The sequence below is a fragment of the Panicum hallii genome, chromosome 2 (genome assembly GCF_002211085.1).
Source record: "Panicum hallii strain FIL2 chromosome 2, PHallii_v3.1, whole genome shotgun sequence".
NCBI lineage: Eukaryota > Viridiplantae > Streptophyta > Magnoliopsida > Poales > Poaceae > Panicum > Panicum hallii.
The window spans coordinates 9,862,994-9,883,597 of NC_038043.1; the positions used below are offsets into that span (position 1 = coordinate 9,862,994).

General features: G+C 41.3%; 1 protein-coding gene across 3 annotated transcripts; it reads right to left on the reverse strand.

The window, feature by feature from the left end:
* Positions 1-1,251: 1,251 nt before the first annotated feature.
* LOC112880656 (tetratricopeptide repeat protein 27 homolog) lies at positions 1,252-17,989 on the reverse strand. 3 transcript variants are annotated; one of them, XM_025945389.1, is made up of 21 exons: positions 17,496-17,984; positions 16,914-17,064; positions 15,008-15,318; positions 14,428-14,509; positions 14,017-14,332; positions 13,181-13,239; positions 12,662-12,751; positions 12,481-12,572; positions 11,243-11,341; positions 11,079-11,156; positions 9,955-10,039; positions 8,752-8,810; positions 8,597-8,666; positions 6,480-6,571; positions 5,531-5,593; positions 5,395-5,461; positions 4,092-4,289; positions 3,895-4,014; positions 2,193-2,345; positions 1,803-1,899; positions 1,252-1,706 (listed from the first exon to the last, which is right to left on the reverse strand). In XM_025945389.1, the coding sequence occupies exons 1-20, from the start codon at positions 17,897-17,899 to the stop codon at positions 1,813-1,815; spliced, it is 2,676 nt and encodes an 891-aa protein (XP_025801174.1). In that variant the 5' UTR covers positions 17,900-17,984; the 3' UTR covers positions 1,252-1,706; positions 1,803-1,812. The 3 variants fall into 3 exon arrangements, with proteins under 3 accessions (XP_025801174.1, XP_025801176.1, XP_025801175.1); XM_025945391.1 differs by lacking the exon at positions 17,496-17,984 and having other exon boundaries at positions 15,008-15,302; positions 16,914-17,052; XM_025945390.1 differs by lacking the exons at positions 1,252-1,706; positions 1,803-1,899; positions 2,193-2,345; positions 3,895-4,014; positions 4,092-4,289 and adding an exon at positions 4,309-4,916 and having other exon boundaries at positions 17,496-17,989.
* Between the last annotated feature and the right edge of the window lie 2,615 nt (positions 17,990-20,604).

Genomic DNA, 20,604 nt, shown 5'->3' on the forward strand with positions numbered 1-20,604 from the left:
GTTTGGCTTGTTCGGAGTTTTACTCAATGATTAGTTGGGAGTTGTTGCTTGGCTTATAAATATGAAAGCCGTGTAATTGGAAGATCAAGTAATGAAATCAATCTTGTTTACCCTATCCCTTCTCTTGTGTAAATGTGTAGATGAGATTATACTTTGTCAAAGCCACTTCGATTTGGCTGCAAGTATATTAGATGATACATGGTCTGTTATAAATGTTTGATAGCAAACATGTCATTTTTTTTTTTACTTTAGCACATTTTGTTTTTGACAACCTGTCATCAAATCATGTTTTCAATGTAGTTACATACCTGTTTGACCATTATGCATATTTACCAAATATTGCTGATAATTTTGTGCCATGGGAGTCTCATTCACTATGTGATGCCATCTCATGTCATCACTGGTCCCTTTTAACTTGCACCTACATCATATTTTCTTTAATCTCCTGTTGTTATTTTATATGACTGACAGCATACGAATACTAATCTCCCAGTTATATTCCTATGTAATTAGCACCCATACGCACTGGAACAAATAATTTTTTTTCCATGTACATGTATAATTATATATATTCTTTGCTGAATGAATATGAATTTTTAAGGGTACGGGGGTACCTGTTTAACCATTAAGGCTCAATTGTTATCCTACATTTTTTTTGTTGAAGAGTCGACCATTTTTATTTTTCACACCTCATCGCATTCATTATTTTGTTGGTTTCTCCATATTATTCTTGACTATAATTTTCTTCTGCTGAGTCTGAGTATGGTTCTGAATTGTGCAAGCCCCTTGCAACTGGCATGCTGGTACCTTTTTGTCCTGAAACTGAAAAAATACATATTTTAGCGCACCCATGCAATTTCTCGGTGCTATAAAAGTTCTTAATGTGTGTTTTGCCTAAATGGTCATATGATATCTTCTCTGCTCCTACCTGCACGGAACCAGTACGACATGTTTTCTGATGTAAATATTCAGAGCCAGAAATTTTTTTAGGTTTATTGAAACCAATTTTTCCTTTTTTGTAGCTCAGCGTAGTGACTGAAATGTTGCACGTTCCTTTCAATCTCCATAAGCTACCTATCTCTTCTTCCTCCAATTTGATTATTGATGATATACTACTACCCATGATCATGAGATGCTTCTTACCTTTTTTTTTGGTACTGTACGATAATGCAAGCGCAGACCATGAAGTACCTCATACACTTTTTATGCCAACATATACAAAAAGATTGGGAAATTCTCTCTGTCTGGTTGCCTTTTTTTTATGTGAGGTTTACACACATGCCCACAAACTCCTGTTAATTTTTCATCCACAAAAAACTGTGGATCCTGCATTCGTTCTCTGAATACACAGAACTGCTACTCCAAAATCGCTGAAACATTCCACCAAATTCCACAACTTTTACGAGAACAAACATACAACATACAACAATACAACACAAGTCCATAACAACAGAGAAGGATTCGAAAGGTGCAAAATCGATGATAGTTTCCTCTTACACTGAAGCTCACTGTGCTGCCATATGCGTCATGTTTAATATCAGAAAGCAAGACTTCCTCCCCATAGCTTAACTAAAGATTTTGCCAAGTAGAAATGACACCAGCAATGTGGTCGAATCTAACAGTGACCTTGGTACACCAGCGAAATATTCCATAAGGATGACCAATTAGAAATTGGCATTCCCTTATCATAACCTCTATCCCAGAACCTGGATGGAACAAGCCAGAGACACCAGTATGAGACAACCAAAAGTAGTGAATTCTGCCCATGTGATGTGTAAGCATAAATAGTTCTTCAAACTCACCTGGATAAGCCTAGGCAGTAGCAGCAATCAGGTTCTTTATTTCCTCAAGACAGTTATCAAGAGCTTTATACTCCTTGGTATCCGAGAAATCTGCTGCCTACACAGCGAGGAAAAGTTTCCTTCAGATGAGTGTTCTAAGGGACACAAAACATAGAGGTTGCAGATATCAAAGGTATGATTATATTAATCTCTGCAGATAACTTCAAATAGTATACAAAGATAACAAAAAATGTAAGGAACACATAGCACCGAGATGGTATCAATTTTCTTTCCATTATTCCGGAATCCAACATACTCCTTAAAAGAATTTTTCAACTCTGGGTAAGCTCTTGATTATATCCATGACTTTTGTATACAGAAAGTTGAAGAATGCAGGCGAAATTTGAAGACCTGTTTCAAGGTGCTTTTAAGGTGCATCTCAGCTGTTAATAATTCCCGTCGGCTTCCAGATGAGGATGAAATTTCCATGTACACCTTGCAAAGCTGCAGAGAAGCTTGAGCATATTTTGTGAACTTTTGTTGGTCATGCCATAGTCCTGAACCCTGAGAGGGCAATAATCTAGTTAGTAAAATACTGACATGGGAATAGTTATAAAAGCATAGTCACAAGTATAAACCAATTGCATTAAGTATTTAACATGAGTAACTGCTAGTTGCTTGTATATTTGCATAAGCCCGCATTAACAACCCAACCTCCCTCCCCCTCCCTCTCCTAACACCATAACCACTCCGTAACTGGAGCCCACCCACTCAGCCTCTCTCCAGACAAGGTAGTCAGCCTAGCATCTAGCCTGGATGCTGAGGCAACACCAAGCAATAATGAAGTCTTTGGAGCAGTGGTGCCTGAATTGTGATAAGTTGACAATGCCCTTGAACTATGTTGAAAGAAAATTCTACACTTTGTTAATTGAGCATGTAATATCATTATACACATACGGAAATCATCAAAAGTAAATTATTTCATACTGTAGTCTGTCAAAGAAAGACAAAGTATACATAGAGGAGGCTGATAAGGACATTAAGAATACTCACGGTTCAGGAGACACCGTTATTCTTTCCTCTTGTAGTGCCAATAGGAGGAATTAGCTTAGCTTATAACCAGATTATCATGGGTCCAGCCACCATGGGCAAGCTGGGCTGGCCCAGCCCAGAGGTTGGCAGCTACAAAGGGGCGGTGGCAGCCTCCTTGCCACCAGCACCCTAGCCCCTAGGGTGGGGGCAGCAGAGGGGGGGGGGGGGCGGGGGGTGTAGCTGCTCCCTTTTCATGCATAAGGGCAATCTGTTTAGGAATGTTAGGTTTGAGTTGGGAAAGATTGATCACAACTGTAAATTTCCATCTTAGGATTGGCATGGGAGCTAAGTTGGTGGTCTCTCCATATAATGAGAGGCAATGTACCCTTCGGAATTAAGGAAATAAAAAAAGAAGCTCAATGTTATTATCCTGTTCCTTGCCTCCCTCCGCCATTGCCTCCGAGACAGATTCTCAGAAGGCAACTATAATGAAAAATGGGAACTAGTGTTATTAGAGTGCTGACTGATAGAGTAGCCACGTCCGAGTAAGACACATCAGACCATGCCCCTAACGTACAGCATCATGCATCATACAAGTGAGCCTTTCTGGTATGCTAAATGCATTTTACCTTCAAATATTGCATCCATAGATAGAATGACATGTACTACCTCATGAATTATAGGATTATTTTTACACACTTTCCACCTAGAGGGTGTTGGTTGAGTCTGTTCAAGCACTAGGATATTTCTGATCCAGAATGGCAGCATTTCTATATTTATATATACTTGTGTGTGGGACAGTCTATGAATAGTACAGGAATTTTATGTTTGCTCCTGAATGGAAGCCTTCACAGAACACAAGCTCAAAGAAAATTCTAGAACTAATCCACCAGAATCTAGTCAATTTCTGGTGGACACACACAAGAGTTGTGTATAAACTAAAATTTTGAACCATGATAATGTATCCCCCCACCTACTCAGTAAATGCACAAGAGGGATATCTAGGGTGCCCCACCATTGAATAAATCCAACACCTTTTACTGAATGGTAATAGCATTCAGCAAGAGAACAGTATATGTACCTGAAGAGATCGAACTTGCTTCAACAAAGCTTCCGAACATGCCATGAGGTTACCCTTGGTCTTATGCCATCTTGCATACAAACCCCATACGTCCGCATTGCTGCCCCCACTTCGCACAATCTGCAAACATAACCAAGATATAAACTGCAATCTGGTATATAATATAACATGAAATACAATCCAGAGAGGTTAGTAACCTGCTGAAGGATATCACCAATGATATCTAACAATTGATTAGATTGTCTAGTCTCTTTATTTGCGCCGTCTGATGCTTCGGGAGTATCAACAAAGTGTGGAGGTTGTTCTTCAAGCATTGTCATCACCTTGTCCAATATATCAACATTGAAGCGCTTGTTTGAGGATAAATTTAATACAGTTCTTAAAGCTTCAAGTGTCTGCAGAGAGAACTTAGTATTATTTGAAGATTCATTTTGCACAAATGAAAAAAAATTAGCCGACATAAGAGGCCTGTGATATTCAGAAGAGGTATGTTTGACCTGCCGGATGTTTAGGACACTTTATCTACTGCTCATGATTATGGAACACTATAACACCAATTCTGAAATAACTGCATGAGTGAAATTGAGAGAAACCACAGATAACAAAATGTCCTGTGAAAGCAGAAAATGCCCCGTGCCCTTTTTGTGAGCAGGCAAATGAAACCATTCAGCATCTTGACCTGATGTGTTTTCACACTTGGCAAGCATGGTTTTCTGCCCTACAGAAAGATAGGATACAAGAGGTGACTACACGACTTGAAACTGCTGTATTTTCTAGTTGGTGGTATCGTGCACTGAAGACAGTCAACAAGCAGCACAAAAAGGGCCTCAACTCTCTCATAATCCTTGTTGCTTGGGAGCTTTGGAAACACCCCAATGGTTGTGTGCAGTGGAGTCACCCAATGTTAGTGTGGTTCTAAGGTCGATAGAAGATCCTGCTCTGTGGTGTACCGTTATGGGCGTGGGCCTTGGCCTTGGGGCAGCAGCAGAACGGCAGTAGCGGCGCGGCACACAGCAGAAGCACTGCACCAGCCAGCAAACAGAAGCTCACATCCAGGAACTAGTTGGTTGCATGCATTATTATCTACATGTTTGTTTGCTTGCACACATGGTTAGTTTATTTAACACATATCCAACTGTTAGTGCCAGCGTCTATATAACAAGCACAGCATCTCCTTTGTAAGGCAAGCAAAAAGAACCTAAGAGAAGCAGCAAGAGCCTCCAGAGGGAGGATGACTAGCCAATTCTCCCTGCTATTCCATCTATCCTTGGTCAAACCATATCATTTACAGCCAGAACTAATGAGCTCAAGCTTCTAGTCATAGGTTAATTGAGTAGTGTCTCCATTGTTGCATGTTTGATCTGTCTGTTGCGCATCTGCTGTATGGAATGTGTGAATTACTTATGTAACTGTTTTATTCTTTAATGAAATGATACGCAGCTCTTCTGCATATTCGAGGAAAAAAAATGAAAGCAGAAAATGTGTAGCCAACATACTTACCAGTCGAACATTTCCTGTGTCCAAAGCAACTTTACTGTAATTTTCCCAAATTTCCCAGCTATTCCTCCTATAAATAATATATTGTTAATCAAGAATTTCTTTCAGAAAAACTTTATGGACATAAGGTAGAACATACTTGAACTTTACAGCTTCCCTGAATGCTTGGACTGCTGCTTGGCTTTTTCCTCTAATCATGTGCCTACACAATTAAACTATATTAGAGGCTGGTACTTGACCACAAATGATAGCACAAACAAACATCATTCATAAATCTAATTATACTTTCAAAGAATAAATCTTAATTACTACCGATACAGTTAGCTATCCCCCATACAGAACAAGTTAATCACACCTGACCATTACATTTTACATAACAATTTAGATCATATGTTCTTGGTACACGATAAATTATATACCATGTAATCCATTTTGGCCTTCCTTTGCATTGAAACATTAACAATTATTCTAGAAACATAATGACCCAAGAAAGTGGCAAGTACTCCCTCCATTCTTAAATATATAACACCAATGACTTTTTGGCTTTTTGCTCAAATTTTTTACTCACAATTTTACTTACTCAATTAGTTAAGTAAAATAAGTACCACTACATCTATCATCAAATGTACTTTAGGTTTGACTTGTAGATTTATCTATTTGCATAAATATTTATAGGAAAGATGAAAAGTCAAATGAACAAAAAAAAGTTAATAGTGTCATATATTTAAGAACGGAGGTCGTACTAATAACAACTGAGAACATGATGAGATGGATACACAAGTCTCCAAGAAATATTTTTTAAAGATAGATCATGATGCGCAACAACAGAATATCATAAGAGAGAAAATGCAAAAATCAATATATTCTACAGAGCAGCTTGAATTGATGAGGTAAAACAGTCCAAGATGAAACAAAATAAAAAATATCAACAGTGCAAATGAGCGAAACACACATCTGAGGCAAGATGTATTGATAATGTAAATCAGGGCACATGATACCTAATTAAATATAAATGCTAATGACATTGTAAATCAGGTCAAACCATCAGCTTCCTAATACATGATAAGGAACATTGAAGGTGAGCATACAGGCAGGCTATGTTGTTCCATGCTTCTCCATTCTCAGGATCTATCTGAACAGCACGACTAAAAGCATCCACAGCTTTATCAAGATCCTTATCCTGTATGAACACATAAAAACAGTAAATCCAATTGATAACATATGTGCCAAGAAGCTATGCAAAATGAGCCACGGAGACAACAACATTCCCATGGTGGACGGAACAAAGCTGATGCGGCGATAGAAGCAAGCTGGAACATAAAGGCGAAATCATGTTGCCAAACAAAAATTTAACTAACGTAGGGTCCGTTTGGCATGGCTGCAGCTCCTCCAAAAACAGCTCCAGCTCCGGCTCTTCTGGTGGAGCGGCTTCTTCGGTGGAGTTGAAGCCGTTTTGAAAAACATTTGGCAAAACGGCTTCTACGACTGTCAAATGTCCATATTGCCCTCATATTTTCTATTTTTTCTTTTTATCTATTTCTATTCTTTTTTTCCTTTTCTTCCCGTTTTCCCTCCTCTTATCCATTCGGCCGGCTCCACGGAACGGAGGATCCCCATCATCCTGCCACTGTTGCTTCCGCAGTCGCCTGCTGCCCGCCGTCTCTCGGCCTCCCGCGCCATCAGCCACCGGCCGCCTCCGCTGCGGCCTTCCAAATTGCGGCCTCACACACGGCTGCCGGTAGGCCTCCCGTGCGGCTGGCCGCCACCCGCCACCGCTCGGCCTCCCGCGCGACCACCCACCGCCCGCCACCGCTCTCCCACCGCCCCCCATAGCTCTGTCTCTCGCGCCCGGCCAGCCAGGCCCCCCGTCGCTCGGCCTTCCGCAGCCGGTCACGCCCGCCGCAACCATGAGCTCCGGCGCGGTCTCGAGCTCAGCCGAGGAGCGGTGGCAGGGCGAGGGTAGCCGAGGAGCAGCGGCGGAGCGAGGCCAAGCACCGCATGGAGGCGGAGCGCGCGAAGAGGAGCGTGGTGCGCGAGGAGGCAGACCGCGGGGCTAGAGATGGCAGGCGAGGTGGAGGAGCCACGGGAGCCAGTTTTTCTGGCTCCCCCTCCGTCTTCCAACTCCTCTCAGCAGGAAATCCGAGGCTTCAGGTGGCTTCAACGGCGAAGCCGGTTTGAAAATCACCGTTTGGTAAGGCTCCAGCTGAAGCTGTTGGTGGAGCTATTTCTAGAGCCCTACCAAAGAGGGCCATAGTATTGCCATGCCAAAACTCAACATGATAGTTGGATCCACATTCAGGTTATAATGCAATAGCTGGTCGAGCAATTCAGCTCATGCAAACACATTCCTATGGTGGATGGAACAAAGCTGATCAGAGCCCACAGAAGGATCCGCGCATTCAGGAACATTTGAAGGCACTATCAATCTATCATCCCTGTCTTTCCTCCAACTACACAAGTTGGTGCATAGGGAAAATGGAAACAGGAAGCCAAGAAGGAAGACTACTACACAGCTGCTTTCTAACCATTGGATGATGGAACTACACAAGTTGAGGCCACTAGAAGATGCATACGGAAAATTAGGTTATATTTGTCATCTTGGTGGCTTTCAAACATACAGTATTTAAAAAATTGCTAGGCTCCTTCAGAAATAAAAGTGGATGATAGGGAAAAAGAGGAAGGGGAATGAAAAGGGATGGAGATAAAATGGAGGTGATTGCACTCAATGGCACGCAAGGAGGGATCAATTTCAAATGGTGAGATTCAATGCTCTGTAAATTAACCTTGACCTCACCCATGCAGTCATCTGACCTCACCACACAGCCCATAATCACGGCAGCCAGGCACCACCTAGCGCTGGCTGCCTAGGACAATATTTTAACCACCTTGAAAACCATTTGATATTTTCATACCTACGGATATGTTAATTAGTTGAAAGCATATTCTTATGAGCCTAGAGCCATAATGGGAAGACCTCACAGAGATACAAGAACCAGATAGCATAGGTTCCTGACATCCTGTCTTACAAGGCAGGACTTTAGTTTCATTGCCAGAAATTCATAACAGTAAGTTGCAAATAAGTAGTGGCCCATACTCCAAACAGTGAATCAGATAATAAGGCAGTTTTATTCAAATAAGTAATTATACAAATCCCCAGCATAGACACAATCTCAATGTGAAAGAATTTGAAATTTTGCAAGATTACCTTCCATGCAGCTGTACCATATGCAAACCAGCCATCTGGAACCAAAGAGTTTAATGACAACGCAGATTCCCTATTTGAAGTTCAAGTATAAGAGTGTTTTTTAAGTTATTGCCAATGGACAACCATAAACATTTTTGCTTAAGATAGTCTCATACCATAGGATTTTGGATGTATAGAAGTCATTCCTGTTGTACGCACTGCGAGCCAGTGAACGCTACATGAAAAGGTAGACTGTAAGAACAATTCCCATCAAGAAACTACACAACTGCATGTCATTGATGACCCAGAAAAACAAGGCAACGATGTTGACCAGTCACCCCTTTATTCAAATGTCACTCACCACCTAATGTTCAGAGCTAAGCATATTTGACCTTAGGCTTCAACACACAAAAAAAAACTTTCTCATTCTCCAATATGAGCTAACTAAAACACCAAAACAAGCTAGCAGGCTGCTATAGACAACAAGGATAACATTTGGTGAGCAAGTGTGTAGGATAGCACAGCATGAGGAACTGCAGTTGACATGCACAGCGCTCTGGTATCCTGGCTGTTGACATGTAAGGTAAAACTTATATATCTTTATTGTGGGAAACATGATTGGAACTTCCTTGAAACTTGCACAGCTCTAACTTTATTTAGACAATAGGAATCTTTAAAGTTTCAGCTTCAAGGCTAGGACGAAACTGCTATGGAAAAAAATTGTTTATTTACTCATTTTGGGACTCTGAAGTTAGAGTTGCACTTTCGGAACACTATGAAAACTAAAAGTTTTGTGAGCCTGGGACCATATGATCAAAAATTCTGATATATTCCTCCAAGCCATCCACAAAACAAGGTTGAGAAGCTGATAGCACCTAATTTGAACATGCAAGTTTCTTGATTTTTGAGGCATTGTGGCATACTGGCGTCCTGTGACATTGGGGACCACCTGGACTCCTAGGCAACATGGCGTAACTAGGACCTTGTGGCGTCGGGGGCGCGTCAGGACGCCTAGCAACAACTAAGCGACTCCTCAAAAACCATGATAGGTTTGACAATAGGACCTCAAAGCAGATAGATGTTTGTGAAACATGCACTGGACAAAATCCACTCTATCCTATTAATGGTAATCACAGAAAGGCTGATGCTTCTCTCACGGCTCTTATGGATCTGATGTCACCAGAGCCTGAGGCTCGTAGTAATTCTCAAATCAGAGCATGTTTGAAACTCTCTCAACTAGTGGTCTGAAAATTTTTGGTGCTAGCTGAATGTGCTATCCCATTGCATGGCATACCACACCCTAGTCCAATTCATATATACATGGTTCACCACAAGCAAGATGACCAACGAAACTAAAAGGAATTGAACAGTAACTTTACCATAGCTCGGGCAGACTTATTATTTGACACTTCCAGTGCCTTTTTATAGTGATCATCATTATTTGTAACATCGCCAAGTGAACACCTAAATGAGAAATAGTCTCTCATCAGATAACAAAATGCAAAGAAAAAAAATAAACATGAGGCGGAACAGGGTTATACTCCACACAAATAAACAAGAGAAGTTGGTAGGTCACATAGTTCTCAGCAATCCATTTGTTTGTATTTGTTTTGACAATCTCAAGAATATTTAACCATTCTATCCTAATATCACGTGCACATAAACATTACAATATTGTCCTCAATGTATGCAGTTCTTATACTAGATAGGAGAATTAATAAGAAGGTAAAAAGAAACTCAAAATGATATTTTATGCATTTAAGGGCCAGTTTGGCAGAGCTCTCAGAGCTGATTCTCTGCTAAATCCAGCAAGAGCTCTGCCAAACAGTTTTTCAGAGAGAAGTGATTCTCTGCTGATTCTGTGGAGTGATTCTCTGAAATGAACTAAGAGGCTGGGAGCTGAAAAAAGTAGCTTCTCCTGATTCTGTGAAGTGATTCTCCATCCTGATTTTAAGAGTTTATGCTAGAGAATCAAATAGAATCACCTTCAGCCACAGAATCACTTCTCTTAGAGAATCAGCTCCCACAGAGAATCGGGATCAGTTGGAGCTCTACCAAACTGGCCCTAAGATGTAATTGCCTTTTGAGAGAGATTGTGGAGCGCAATCTTTAGGGTGGTATCAGGGCATCACTCTTTCAGTAGTATTTTATCAATTGTCTTTGTGTTCTCAACGAAAATAATAAAGAGTGACACTATTATGGATGCCATTCAGCTTCAGAGAGTTCCTCAACTTTCCTATCTATCAACTTTTTCATGCTTCTACCTGCTTCCCACTTCCAATTTCTAGGTTAAATGGCAGATAGTAGCAAAGTAAATAAAATTCAGAAACAAGTACTGGCGTCGCTATGATATAAATATTTTGGTTTTGTTCTGTAGTGGAAGAATCCAAGTATGACAAAAAGTAACAACCTTTCTTAAGTAACAAAAAACTGCTTAAGAATATGGCAGAACATTTGTAACATTTCACTCAAAAGAGGGGGGGAAAGTCATCAAGATACTTACCATAGCCTTGGATCATTTGGATTGACAGAGAGACGAGCATTTATTAGACTAACTGCATCAGACACTTTACCTAACAATCTGCCAAAGAACAAAACTCAAGTGTTTGTTATGGCAAAAGATTCAACCAAATGTATGGAGATTCTATTTCAAGTTGAAATGCATACCTATAGCAATATATTAAATTATCCCACAATTCAAGATCTTTAAAGATTTCCAGTGCTTCTCCAACTATACCACAACTGATCAAAAGCTCACCGTATTCTCTGAGTAGTAAAACGAGTCCAAGTCACATCAGTGTTACCACAAGGAAGAATAAAAAAAGCTTACACCCCGTTTGGATGTCAGTATTGGAGCAAGGAATTGAGAATTGGAATTGGATTCGATGAATTCTGCTGTTTGGATGTACATAGAATTGAGAATCGATATTGCGAACCAATACCGTGGAATCCAACCACAACTAAAATAACGTTTCATCAAAACCCAGCCTCACCCCTCCGTATTGGGATGAATTGACCGCTCTTCTTCACCGAGGCACGCTGCCGCCGGAACTCCGCCCGACCTTCGCCGCTGGAGAATCCCTGCCGACCTTGTCACTCGTACGGCACCAAGGTCAGAGATCCTGTCTTCCTGGTCGCCGGCGCCCCATCCTGACCCATCTTCTTCCTCACGGCTGGCATCCCTCCTCTTCCTCGTGCCTGCAGCCCCTGCTCTTCTTCCTCACGTCCGGCGCCCCTCTTCTCCTCGTGGCCACGGCCCCCTCTTCTTCCTCGTGGCTGGTGCCCCTTCTTCCTCACGGCCGGCGCCCTGCTCCTCCCTCGTGGCCGCACACCCCTCATCTTCTTCCTCGTGGCCGGTGCCTCATCTTCTTCCTGCACCGCCACTTCCCCGCACCCTTCTGCTCCGCGCGCCCCTCCTGCTCCACCGTAGCATCGCTCTACCGCGGCCCCTCTGCAGCCGCCGCGCTCTCCACACCCCTTTGCCGCTGCGCTGCTTCCCCGCACCCCTCTGCTCCGCGCGCGCCCCTTCTGCGCCACCCCGCCGCTCCCCTGCATCCCTTCTTCGGCGAGATGGGCCTAGAGTGGGGAGACTGGCTTGGAGAGGCACCACGGGAGTCCGCAACCCGCACAGTGGCGCTGCAGGGAGTGGAGGACAACGACAGGAGGTCGATAATTAGGAGGAGCGGTGGAGAGAAGGAGATGAAGTGGGTCGATTTCCAATTTTTTTATGTACATCCAAACGCGAATTGGTATTTACCCCTAGTTGAATTCCATCTACATCCAAACAACCGCTTTGGTATTAATCCCATTTCAATGCATAGGCTGATTTGGTACTGAACTCAATTCAATGTCAAAACTCTCCAATATCGACATCCAAACGGAGCCTTACAAATATTGCTGCATACTTCCTCAAGGCAGGGAGAGTTGGCATGTGAACCCCAAAAACCATTTTAACTCTTTGTGCGGCCATAGGGAATTCTTTGCCAACATCTTCAACCTATAGAATAAATCAAATTGGCACGTTAGTAGCAACATATGTTATAACAACAGAATTATAATCACATCATAAGTGAGTTTAGCACTAACCAAATTCTCCATCATTAGTAGTGCCCTCTGCTTTGTTCGACTGCGGGTTGACTCCCATCTGATACGCAGTATATGACATAAGCTCCTGACCTGAAATAGGAAAAAAAAACATACTTACTAAGCTAGCTCTAATATTCACCAAGATATCCTTATTATACTCCCACCCATGCAGGAAAAACTTAAGTGAGCAAACAATGGTGAAATATCCAGATATGGTTTGAGCAAAGAGCAAAATCTCCAGCACAGAACTAAATGTGGAAAGACATCCCATGTATGGGTTTTGAGCTAAAACGCACATCAGATTAGACACTGAAAGATAGCACAGACATGGCCACTAGTATGTAATCATGAAGCAGTTGAACCTCCAGCCAAGGGAGGTGTAGTTAAACCAGATTAAAGGCTGGCACTATTTTAAAAAAAACAAGCCTGAAGCAGCCAAATCATGATTGTTGCGTCTTAGCACAAGAAATGGTGCCACCCAAGTTTCCACCTAGTGATATAGCGGAATCAGAACAATACCACAAAGTAAGCTTTGCCCTGAGAATCGATTGACTCTATGTATGGTGCCATCTCCCACCCTGTGTAGAACCAAAGAACTTACACATGAATAGAAAGAACATGATTAATAATTTAATAAATAATCATTTGGGAAATCTAAAATCCAGATCAACACATAACATGGAAAATTACTGTAGGAATATCAAAAATTGCTTCCTCTGTCCAAAACACAAGGTCTTGATGTGCTGTCTCCTATATACCCCCAAGCATCCTCACATGCATGCAGCCGATACCCAATATTGTACTTAAAAGAGACTAATTATGGGTAGCCCAGTCATCTATGACGCATTCTTGGTTCAAGTGCTACCATGAGATACACATTGTATTTTTAGACTGAAGGAGTATGCAATGTTAAGTAAAAAGAAATTGTATGCATGCAAATAAAAACTGAAATAACATGCTAAATTGTGAAATATATCAATGAATTCTACTAAATGAACCTTTTCCATTAGGACTCTTCAATGCCTCCACACGGAACAAAAAAGGAAAACATAGACGATGTCGCTTTTCATTCAGAATTTCAATTGCCTTTGCATCAGAACAAACTAAATGCCATACTAAAGGAGCTATCTTATTCTCCATGCATATATGTGAAAAAAAACTCAGCAAACATGTCACATCATGCCTTCACAAAAAACATTTTAAATAATTTATGAAGTATGCCAATCGAAGCTATCTTTGTCGCCCAGAAGCCTATTTGCAAACAAAATTATGGTGCCAAAATAAATTTATTTGCATGCTTAAAATTGAAAGACTTTTTTCATTAGTGTCCAAAAGGAACATAAACACAGGCATACCAGACATTTCATCACTTCGACTCCTTCGGCTCACATGCAAGCATTGTGCAAGTACAGCAGCCTGCTGAATGGCCGATAGTGGTATATTTGCACTGGGGCCTGTCTTATTTTCACTGGCAGAATCGCTCCCATCATTCACCAGTCTGGGCGTTCTTAGTATGTCACAGAATTCATCGCTTTCAACAGGAACAGAACTCCTTGCGTTTTTTAAAGCTGCATTGTCATTCAGAGCTACTGTGGGTTCTGTAGCTTGTGCTTCATCAGATCCTGATTTATTGGTCTTCGCGACAAGCACCATTTGAGACTTTGCATCCACCTATAAGAAGGGAAGGCTCAGTTCATTTTTCAAGAATGGCAGTTCTCGCTATGTTATAAAATCGAAAGAGTAGATGCTATTGTTACTCAGTCCACCTGGTGTATTGTTCGAAAGCCAAGAATCCCTGTAAGGGACAGCTGCAGATCACATGCTTCTTGTGCGCTATCCAGATGCAACCTACACAAATATCCAAACAAGATCTTAAGATGGTATCTTGTTCAGAATAGCTATCATTTTTCCATTCCTATTCGCGGTTGGAATAATGTTGGCTCAATGCCTAAGGTTTGTTTGTGGTTGCTGACATGCTGTGCTGGGCTGCAGTGTGGAATCTAGTAAGAGCATATCATGCTTAATAACATGTTCAGATTACCACTGCTGGCCCCTCCTAGAATCTATCGGAAGCTCCACCGCTGCTTCCAACTAACAACCGCACTTGTAATTAGAAACAAATAACCATTTCTGAAAGCCAACACAATGACAAATGGAGCCTATATATGTTATAATCCTGAGAAAGAGCTCCAATAATCTCATCATTTCTTTTATTCAGTCTACTTTTGACAACCTTGAGTAATAGGCTTACTGAATATCAAGACTTTGTTTTCTTATGAAAGCAAGCAAAGAACAAATCTTCTGGAGAATATTAAAACCCTCAAACTGAGAGAGAGAGAGAGAGACCTTGAAGCATCAACACGACCATATTTGTATTCCACGATTCCAGCCTCTAAGAAAGCAGCTGAAACAAAATAAGAGCCTTCTCCATCAAACAATAAAGAATCCCAGTAGGTAGAAACCTTTTCCAGATCACCAAAATAGCCCAACATCTTATTCTTGTACACTTGCACTTGATCAAACAACAACGACGACAACTCATCTAAAATGTTCTGCTGGAGCATTGATATTCTAAACAACCACCATGACACACTCCAGCAATCAGAGAGATCCAGATTCTGTATGCTGGTTAACAAAAGCTCTGCAAAGACAATAAACTGCAAAAGAATAAGATAGAAACTTGAAACACTGTAAATACAAAACAAGAGAAGACATTTCTCCACTTTAAAGATGAGCATATGTGCAGGCATAGGTAGTGGCAATTCAAAAAAAACGACAAATCAGCCACATTGTTACCATCTAAGGTACAGAAAGGCTCATTAAAAATAAAAGCTTTGAATCATCGAAATTAAGTTGACTCAATCGCAACTACGGACAATTGTAAGATTAGACACCAAACAAAAAATGAGTACTATGGGAGTATTGGCGCAAAGCTAAGGTCCTGTCTCCTGTGTCTATAATCTATAAATGTCAAAAATGTAAAAAAAAAATACTGTATGATATAATTTACAATTTGTGTAATGTTATTCCCTCCGTTTCACAATGTTTGTTAGGTTAGCATACCTAGAAAGCGTCAAATTGAAGTAAAGTTTAACAAAATCGGATAAAATTTGTGCTTTTTGGATAGCATTAGTAATTATCCTATCTGATACATCAAAGAATAAGAAAATTTGGTAAAAAAAATTGACATAGTTTGTGTGCCTCCTAGGTATGCAGACCGGACAAATATTGTGAAACAGAGGTAGTATTACTTTAGTAATGTAGAGCATCTAGAATTACAGCCATTCCATATCAAGGATTCTCAACTAGCTCACGCTTGGTGGAGCATTTATTGTAGTAGGTGACATGAACTGCAGTTATTCATAAAGAAATACCTAAGACGAATAGATGTTAATACGCAGCATAGATGTCCCATATCTTTAGAACATTGTGCTATCATCAACCTTACATTTTACAATTCAATGGTGTTAGCCATTACTCCTCCGTCCCTAAATAAGTGTTGCTCAGGAAGCGTGTTTGTGAGGCAAACACGCTTCCTGAGCGACACTTATTTAGGGAGTATGTGAGAAAATTTTCAAACTTGACTGATCAGGCTACAGTCTAGCATACTTCGCCTGACTAACCCTTAGGGCTTAGTCTACCCATGATGATATACCATATGCCCATAAAAAATGCTATATGTCACCAACATAATGTTCAGCTAATATAACTCTTGCTGGATTCAATCTGGGCAAGGTGAGTGGAATTGCACACAAGACCACACACAAGCACAAAAGAGTTTGGTGCTGCAAAGCTTTGCAGCGTTTTTCAGGTTAAGAACTGAAAGGATCATGGCCCTAGTGGCCGGTAAAGCATGGCCTAATTGACCTCCTAAGACTCGGGCATTAGCAACAGACTGCTGCATGCTCTAACTAACTCTGACCAAACTCTAACTGAACCACTTTCTAGCTACAATCTTGAATGAACCAAAAGGACTCAACACTACTGACTGACTCGACATAATACTGACTAGCCAAAACGACATTCACACTAACATTAATTCTTCCATTTCCCAAGGCTCAGAAAACCACCATCCCTGTTTTTTTGTCAAATGATAGTTATTTCGACAATCAAATGTTGAGACTGTTTATGGAAAGACTATAGGGAGGTGTGCATGAATCTGACTATGTTTTCAGGATAGCATATTAACCTAATAGATCAAATTCCAAGACATGAATAGAGAAAATAAATGAGCCAACCTCAACATACATACCTGCAAGAGTGAAAATTTCCCATGAACATGAGAACCAAAAGAAGCTAAACTAGCAGAAGCCCAGGCATCCCATATGCCTCCAATATTACTGTACCATCCTTCATCTAAAGATGAAGTGCAGAAAGGAAAAGTGGAAAACTTCTTTGGAGGCCTAAAAACAATTTATGAAAAGGAAATATATATCAAGAAAACATTATCTCTCTAAAAAATCAAAACAGGTTTACATTAACATGAAAAGGTAAATCTAATTTCAATTTCCTGCTTTGATAGGAACATGTCATTCATCATAAACAGACAAATGTGTTTCGGCTGAATATGACATCAGACAGAATACAAATTACTATATCATTCTATCAAAACATTAGCTGATCCTTTTGTTGCATAAATTGTCCTTCTATGGTATGCGAACAATTTGCTTCAAAAAAAATCAGAAGTTGGAGTGGTCAAATACAGCTCAAACAGTACTTTTAGACCACGAAACTGCAGGCATTCCCGCGAATGGGGCTCTAGAGCACATCTGCACACTAAACTAACCCCAATCATACAAAAGACAGAAGGACAAAACCCAAGAAAATAACTCACCCGGTCACGTTCTGTTGCGTGAATGCTAGCAGCGCGGCCACCGCGGCGGAGAGCACAACCGCGCACCTGCACTCGAACCCCTCCTCGACCGCTCCCCCCTCCCCATCCCCGCGCAGGAAGGCCCGAGCGGTGGCTGCCAGGTCGGCGTAGAACTGCGCGGCGGAGTCGGGCGGCCCGGAGGAGGCGGAGGCCGGGAGGAGGTGCGATGCGGCGGCGGCGAGAGCTGCCTCGTAGTCGCCGGCCTCGATGGCGGCGAGCGCTGAGGCGGCGGTGGCGCCGAGCGGGTGCGCAGGGGAAGGGGGAGCTGTTGGGGGCGAGGTAGAGGGCGGGGAGGGGAGGGTGCAGCGGAGGAGGCGAAGCTCGACCTCACGGAGGAAGCCTGGCCGCCGGGTGGGGGCCGCCATGGCGGTGGCCGGCGGCGAGGTTTAGGGTTTTAGCGCGGAGTGTGAAGTGTGAAGAGACCAGACACCAGAGTTGAGAAAACGTGGACCAGCGGATTATAGATGCGATTTGCCCGCCGTTCCGGCCGGAATGTTATTAGGGGTTCGTTAGTTATAGGGACTTAATTTTATTATTTATCACATAAAATCATCACATCGAATGGTTACTAATTAGAAGTATTAAATATAAATTAATTATAAAACTAATTATATAGAGGCTAATTCGCGAGACGGATCTATTAAAACTAGTTAATCCATCATTAGCACCATATTATCAAATCGTAAACTAATTAAACCTAATAGATTCGTCTCGCAAATAGCCTTCATCCGCGCAATTAGTTTTGTAATCAGTGTATATTTAATACTTCTAAACTAAATATTCGATGCGGTACGAACTAAAATTCGGTCCCTAGAACCAAACACCCCTTACTCGCCTACTTTCGACCTTTTTTTCATACGGTAATGCTTCATAAAAAACTCCGATGTAATTAGAAAAATCGGATGCCGCAGTCGATCATCGGATGCCGTCCGCTCCTCCTTATCCTCTCATCCACCTTTCTCCTTGAACCACAAGAGCTCCCAGCATCGTCTCTCTCTGGCCTGCGGGCGCTCGCACACATGCGTGTTAACATGACCTCGTGTCTGAACTCTGTGGCGTGATGACCTCAGCCCCCGTATCGGCCACCGCTCCACCGCGGTTAGGGTAAGCCACACCAGCCGCTGGAGAAGCTCCGGGCGGGGCCATAGTGGGCAGCTCCGGGCGGTGGGCAGTAGGCGGAGCGCACACTGTGGGGGCCCGTGGTCGGGCCACCGCTCCCCCGCGAGGGGCGAGCCGCGCCGGGCGCCAGAGGAGCTTCAGGAGGCGGCCATGGCGGGTAGCTTCGGGAGGTTGCAGAAGAGGAACGAAAGCTGTGGCAGGGAAGAACCGGTGGTTATGTTGCAATAAGTATCTCATGATATTGCAGTAGAGAATTTGGGATGTTGCAATAGGTACCTCATTGTGTTGCAGTAGAGATTTTGGATGTTGCTAGTCCTGTAGATATGCGCTAATGTTGCAATAGTTCATTTTTGTTGTTTTATCTATTTAGTCTTTAATGTTGCAGTATTGTGTTTTAATATTTCACTGTGCTCAATCAAAACCTATCATATGGTGATTTTTGTTTGGCAATGTTGCATAAAACATGCGTTCGATGTTGCATCGGAAATTTTTTTCTCCGAATACAATGTTTACATGGAACTATTCTTTTTAGCATTTTTCAATGTTTTCTTACATTTTTTTATATTTCGAATGTTTTGTTTTGACGTTGCAACGGAGCGTCCAATCCATCTGACATCTGAACGCTAGCAGCGCCTTTTTTTTATTGTACGCACGCCGCATTGTAACCAGTAAAGTAGAGAGACTCTGATTTTGTCACTCATAAAAAAACAAAATAGCCTCTGATTTTGAGAAAATTGTCGTCACATCGTTACACTAAAACTCATCATATCATTACACGAAAACTCAATTATTAACCTTTCAAAAGAATTGAAATCAATATCCGTGATCAACCGGTGCAAGTGTTGTGACAAGTATTTTTCCCATATTAACACTTGAAATGTTATGTTTAAGCACCGAAATATAAGCAAAGCTATCAACGTCGCATCTCTCTTGATAGTACGGCATTACTCAAGATCAAATAATAAACATAATAAATCTATTGAGCTTGAATATATTTATCATGCCGTTTTTCTTCAATATCATACTTTAAGGGTTTGCAAGCATTTCATTTGCCTCTTTCTTGAGCATTATCCTTAGCCTTAAGGTTCTTCACTATGTATGATCAATAATCAACTTGACATCCTCAAGACACCTAAATCCATATAATTCAACAATAATTGATGCTTAGCAACTTGTGACTATTTATGACCTTGATTGGTCCATAAATGCTAGCATTAACTTATTTCTTCACCCTAGCATGGGTTCATCAGTGCCAAGCCCTTTGCTTGCCATTTTCCCTCGCTTAGTATCTCGTAGCCAAGTTCTTACTAACCCTTAATCATCTTGCCATCTTAAATCACACGTAACTTTGCATCACAATATATACTCATTGTATTCCATTTGTTCAACAAATTGATCCATATATCAATTTTGTGATCAAACATCCATGAATCTTCACTTGTATCGAAATATTAAGCTCTTGATCACATTTTCTTCCTTCTTGATCAAAATATCAATGCATAATACTTATTGAATTCCATTTGTTCACCAAATTTATCCATATACCAAGCAACCAAGAATCTTCACTTCTATTGAAATAGTAAGCTCTTTATCACATTTCTTCCTTCTTAATCAATATACCAATGCATTATCAATCTTTACTCATTCATGCAAGCAAACTTATTGAGACCATATAATAGCCTTCACAACTATGTCTATTTTGCCTTTTCAATTTGCTTGCCCTTTCTTCGATTCAAGATATTATAATTTTGGTATACTCATTTACAATGTGACCTATCCAAAACTCATCAAACTCATTAGTTGTTTAATTATGTTGTCATTAAACCACCAGAACCTATAAGGGGATCTAGATGCACTTTCAATACTAAAGCAGGGTTACTGTCTTTCCTCCCTCACTTTCATCTAAGTTCCGTGAAACCCTAATTTGAACCCATAAACACTAAATGACTAA

Excerpts from the sequence above, each read along its gene's own strand:
- LOC112880656 (XM_025945389.1), bottom strand. The coding sequence starts at position 17,899 with ATGGCGGCCCCCACCCGGCGGCCAGGCTTCCTCCGTGAGGTCGAGCTT. Across the intron at positions 5,594-6,479 it reads TGGAACAACATAGCCTGCCT|GCACATGATTAGAGGAAAAA; the intron begins GTATGCTCACCT and ends TTAATTGTGTAG. Across the intron at positions 2,346-3,894 it reads AGCAAGTTCGATCTCTTCAG|GGTTCAGGACTATGGCATGA; the intron begins GTACATATACTG and ends TTGCCCTCTCAG.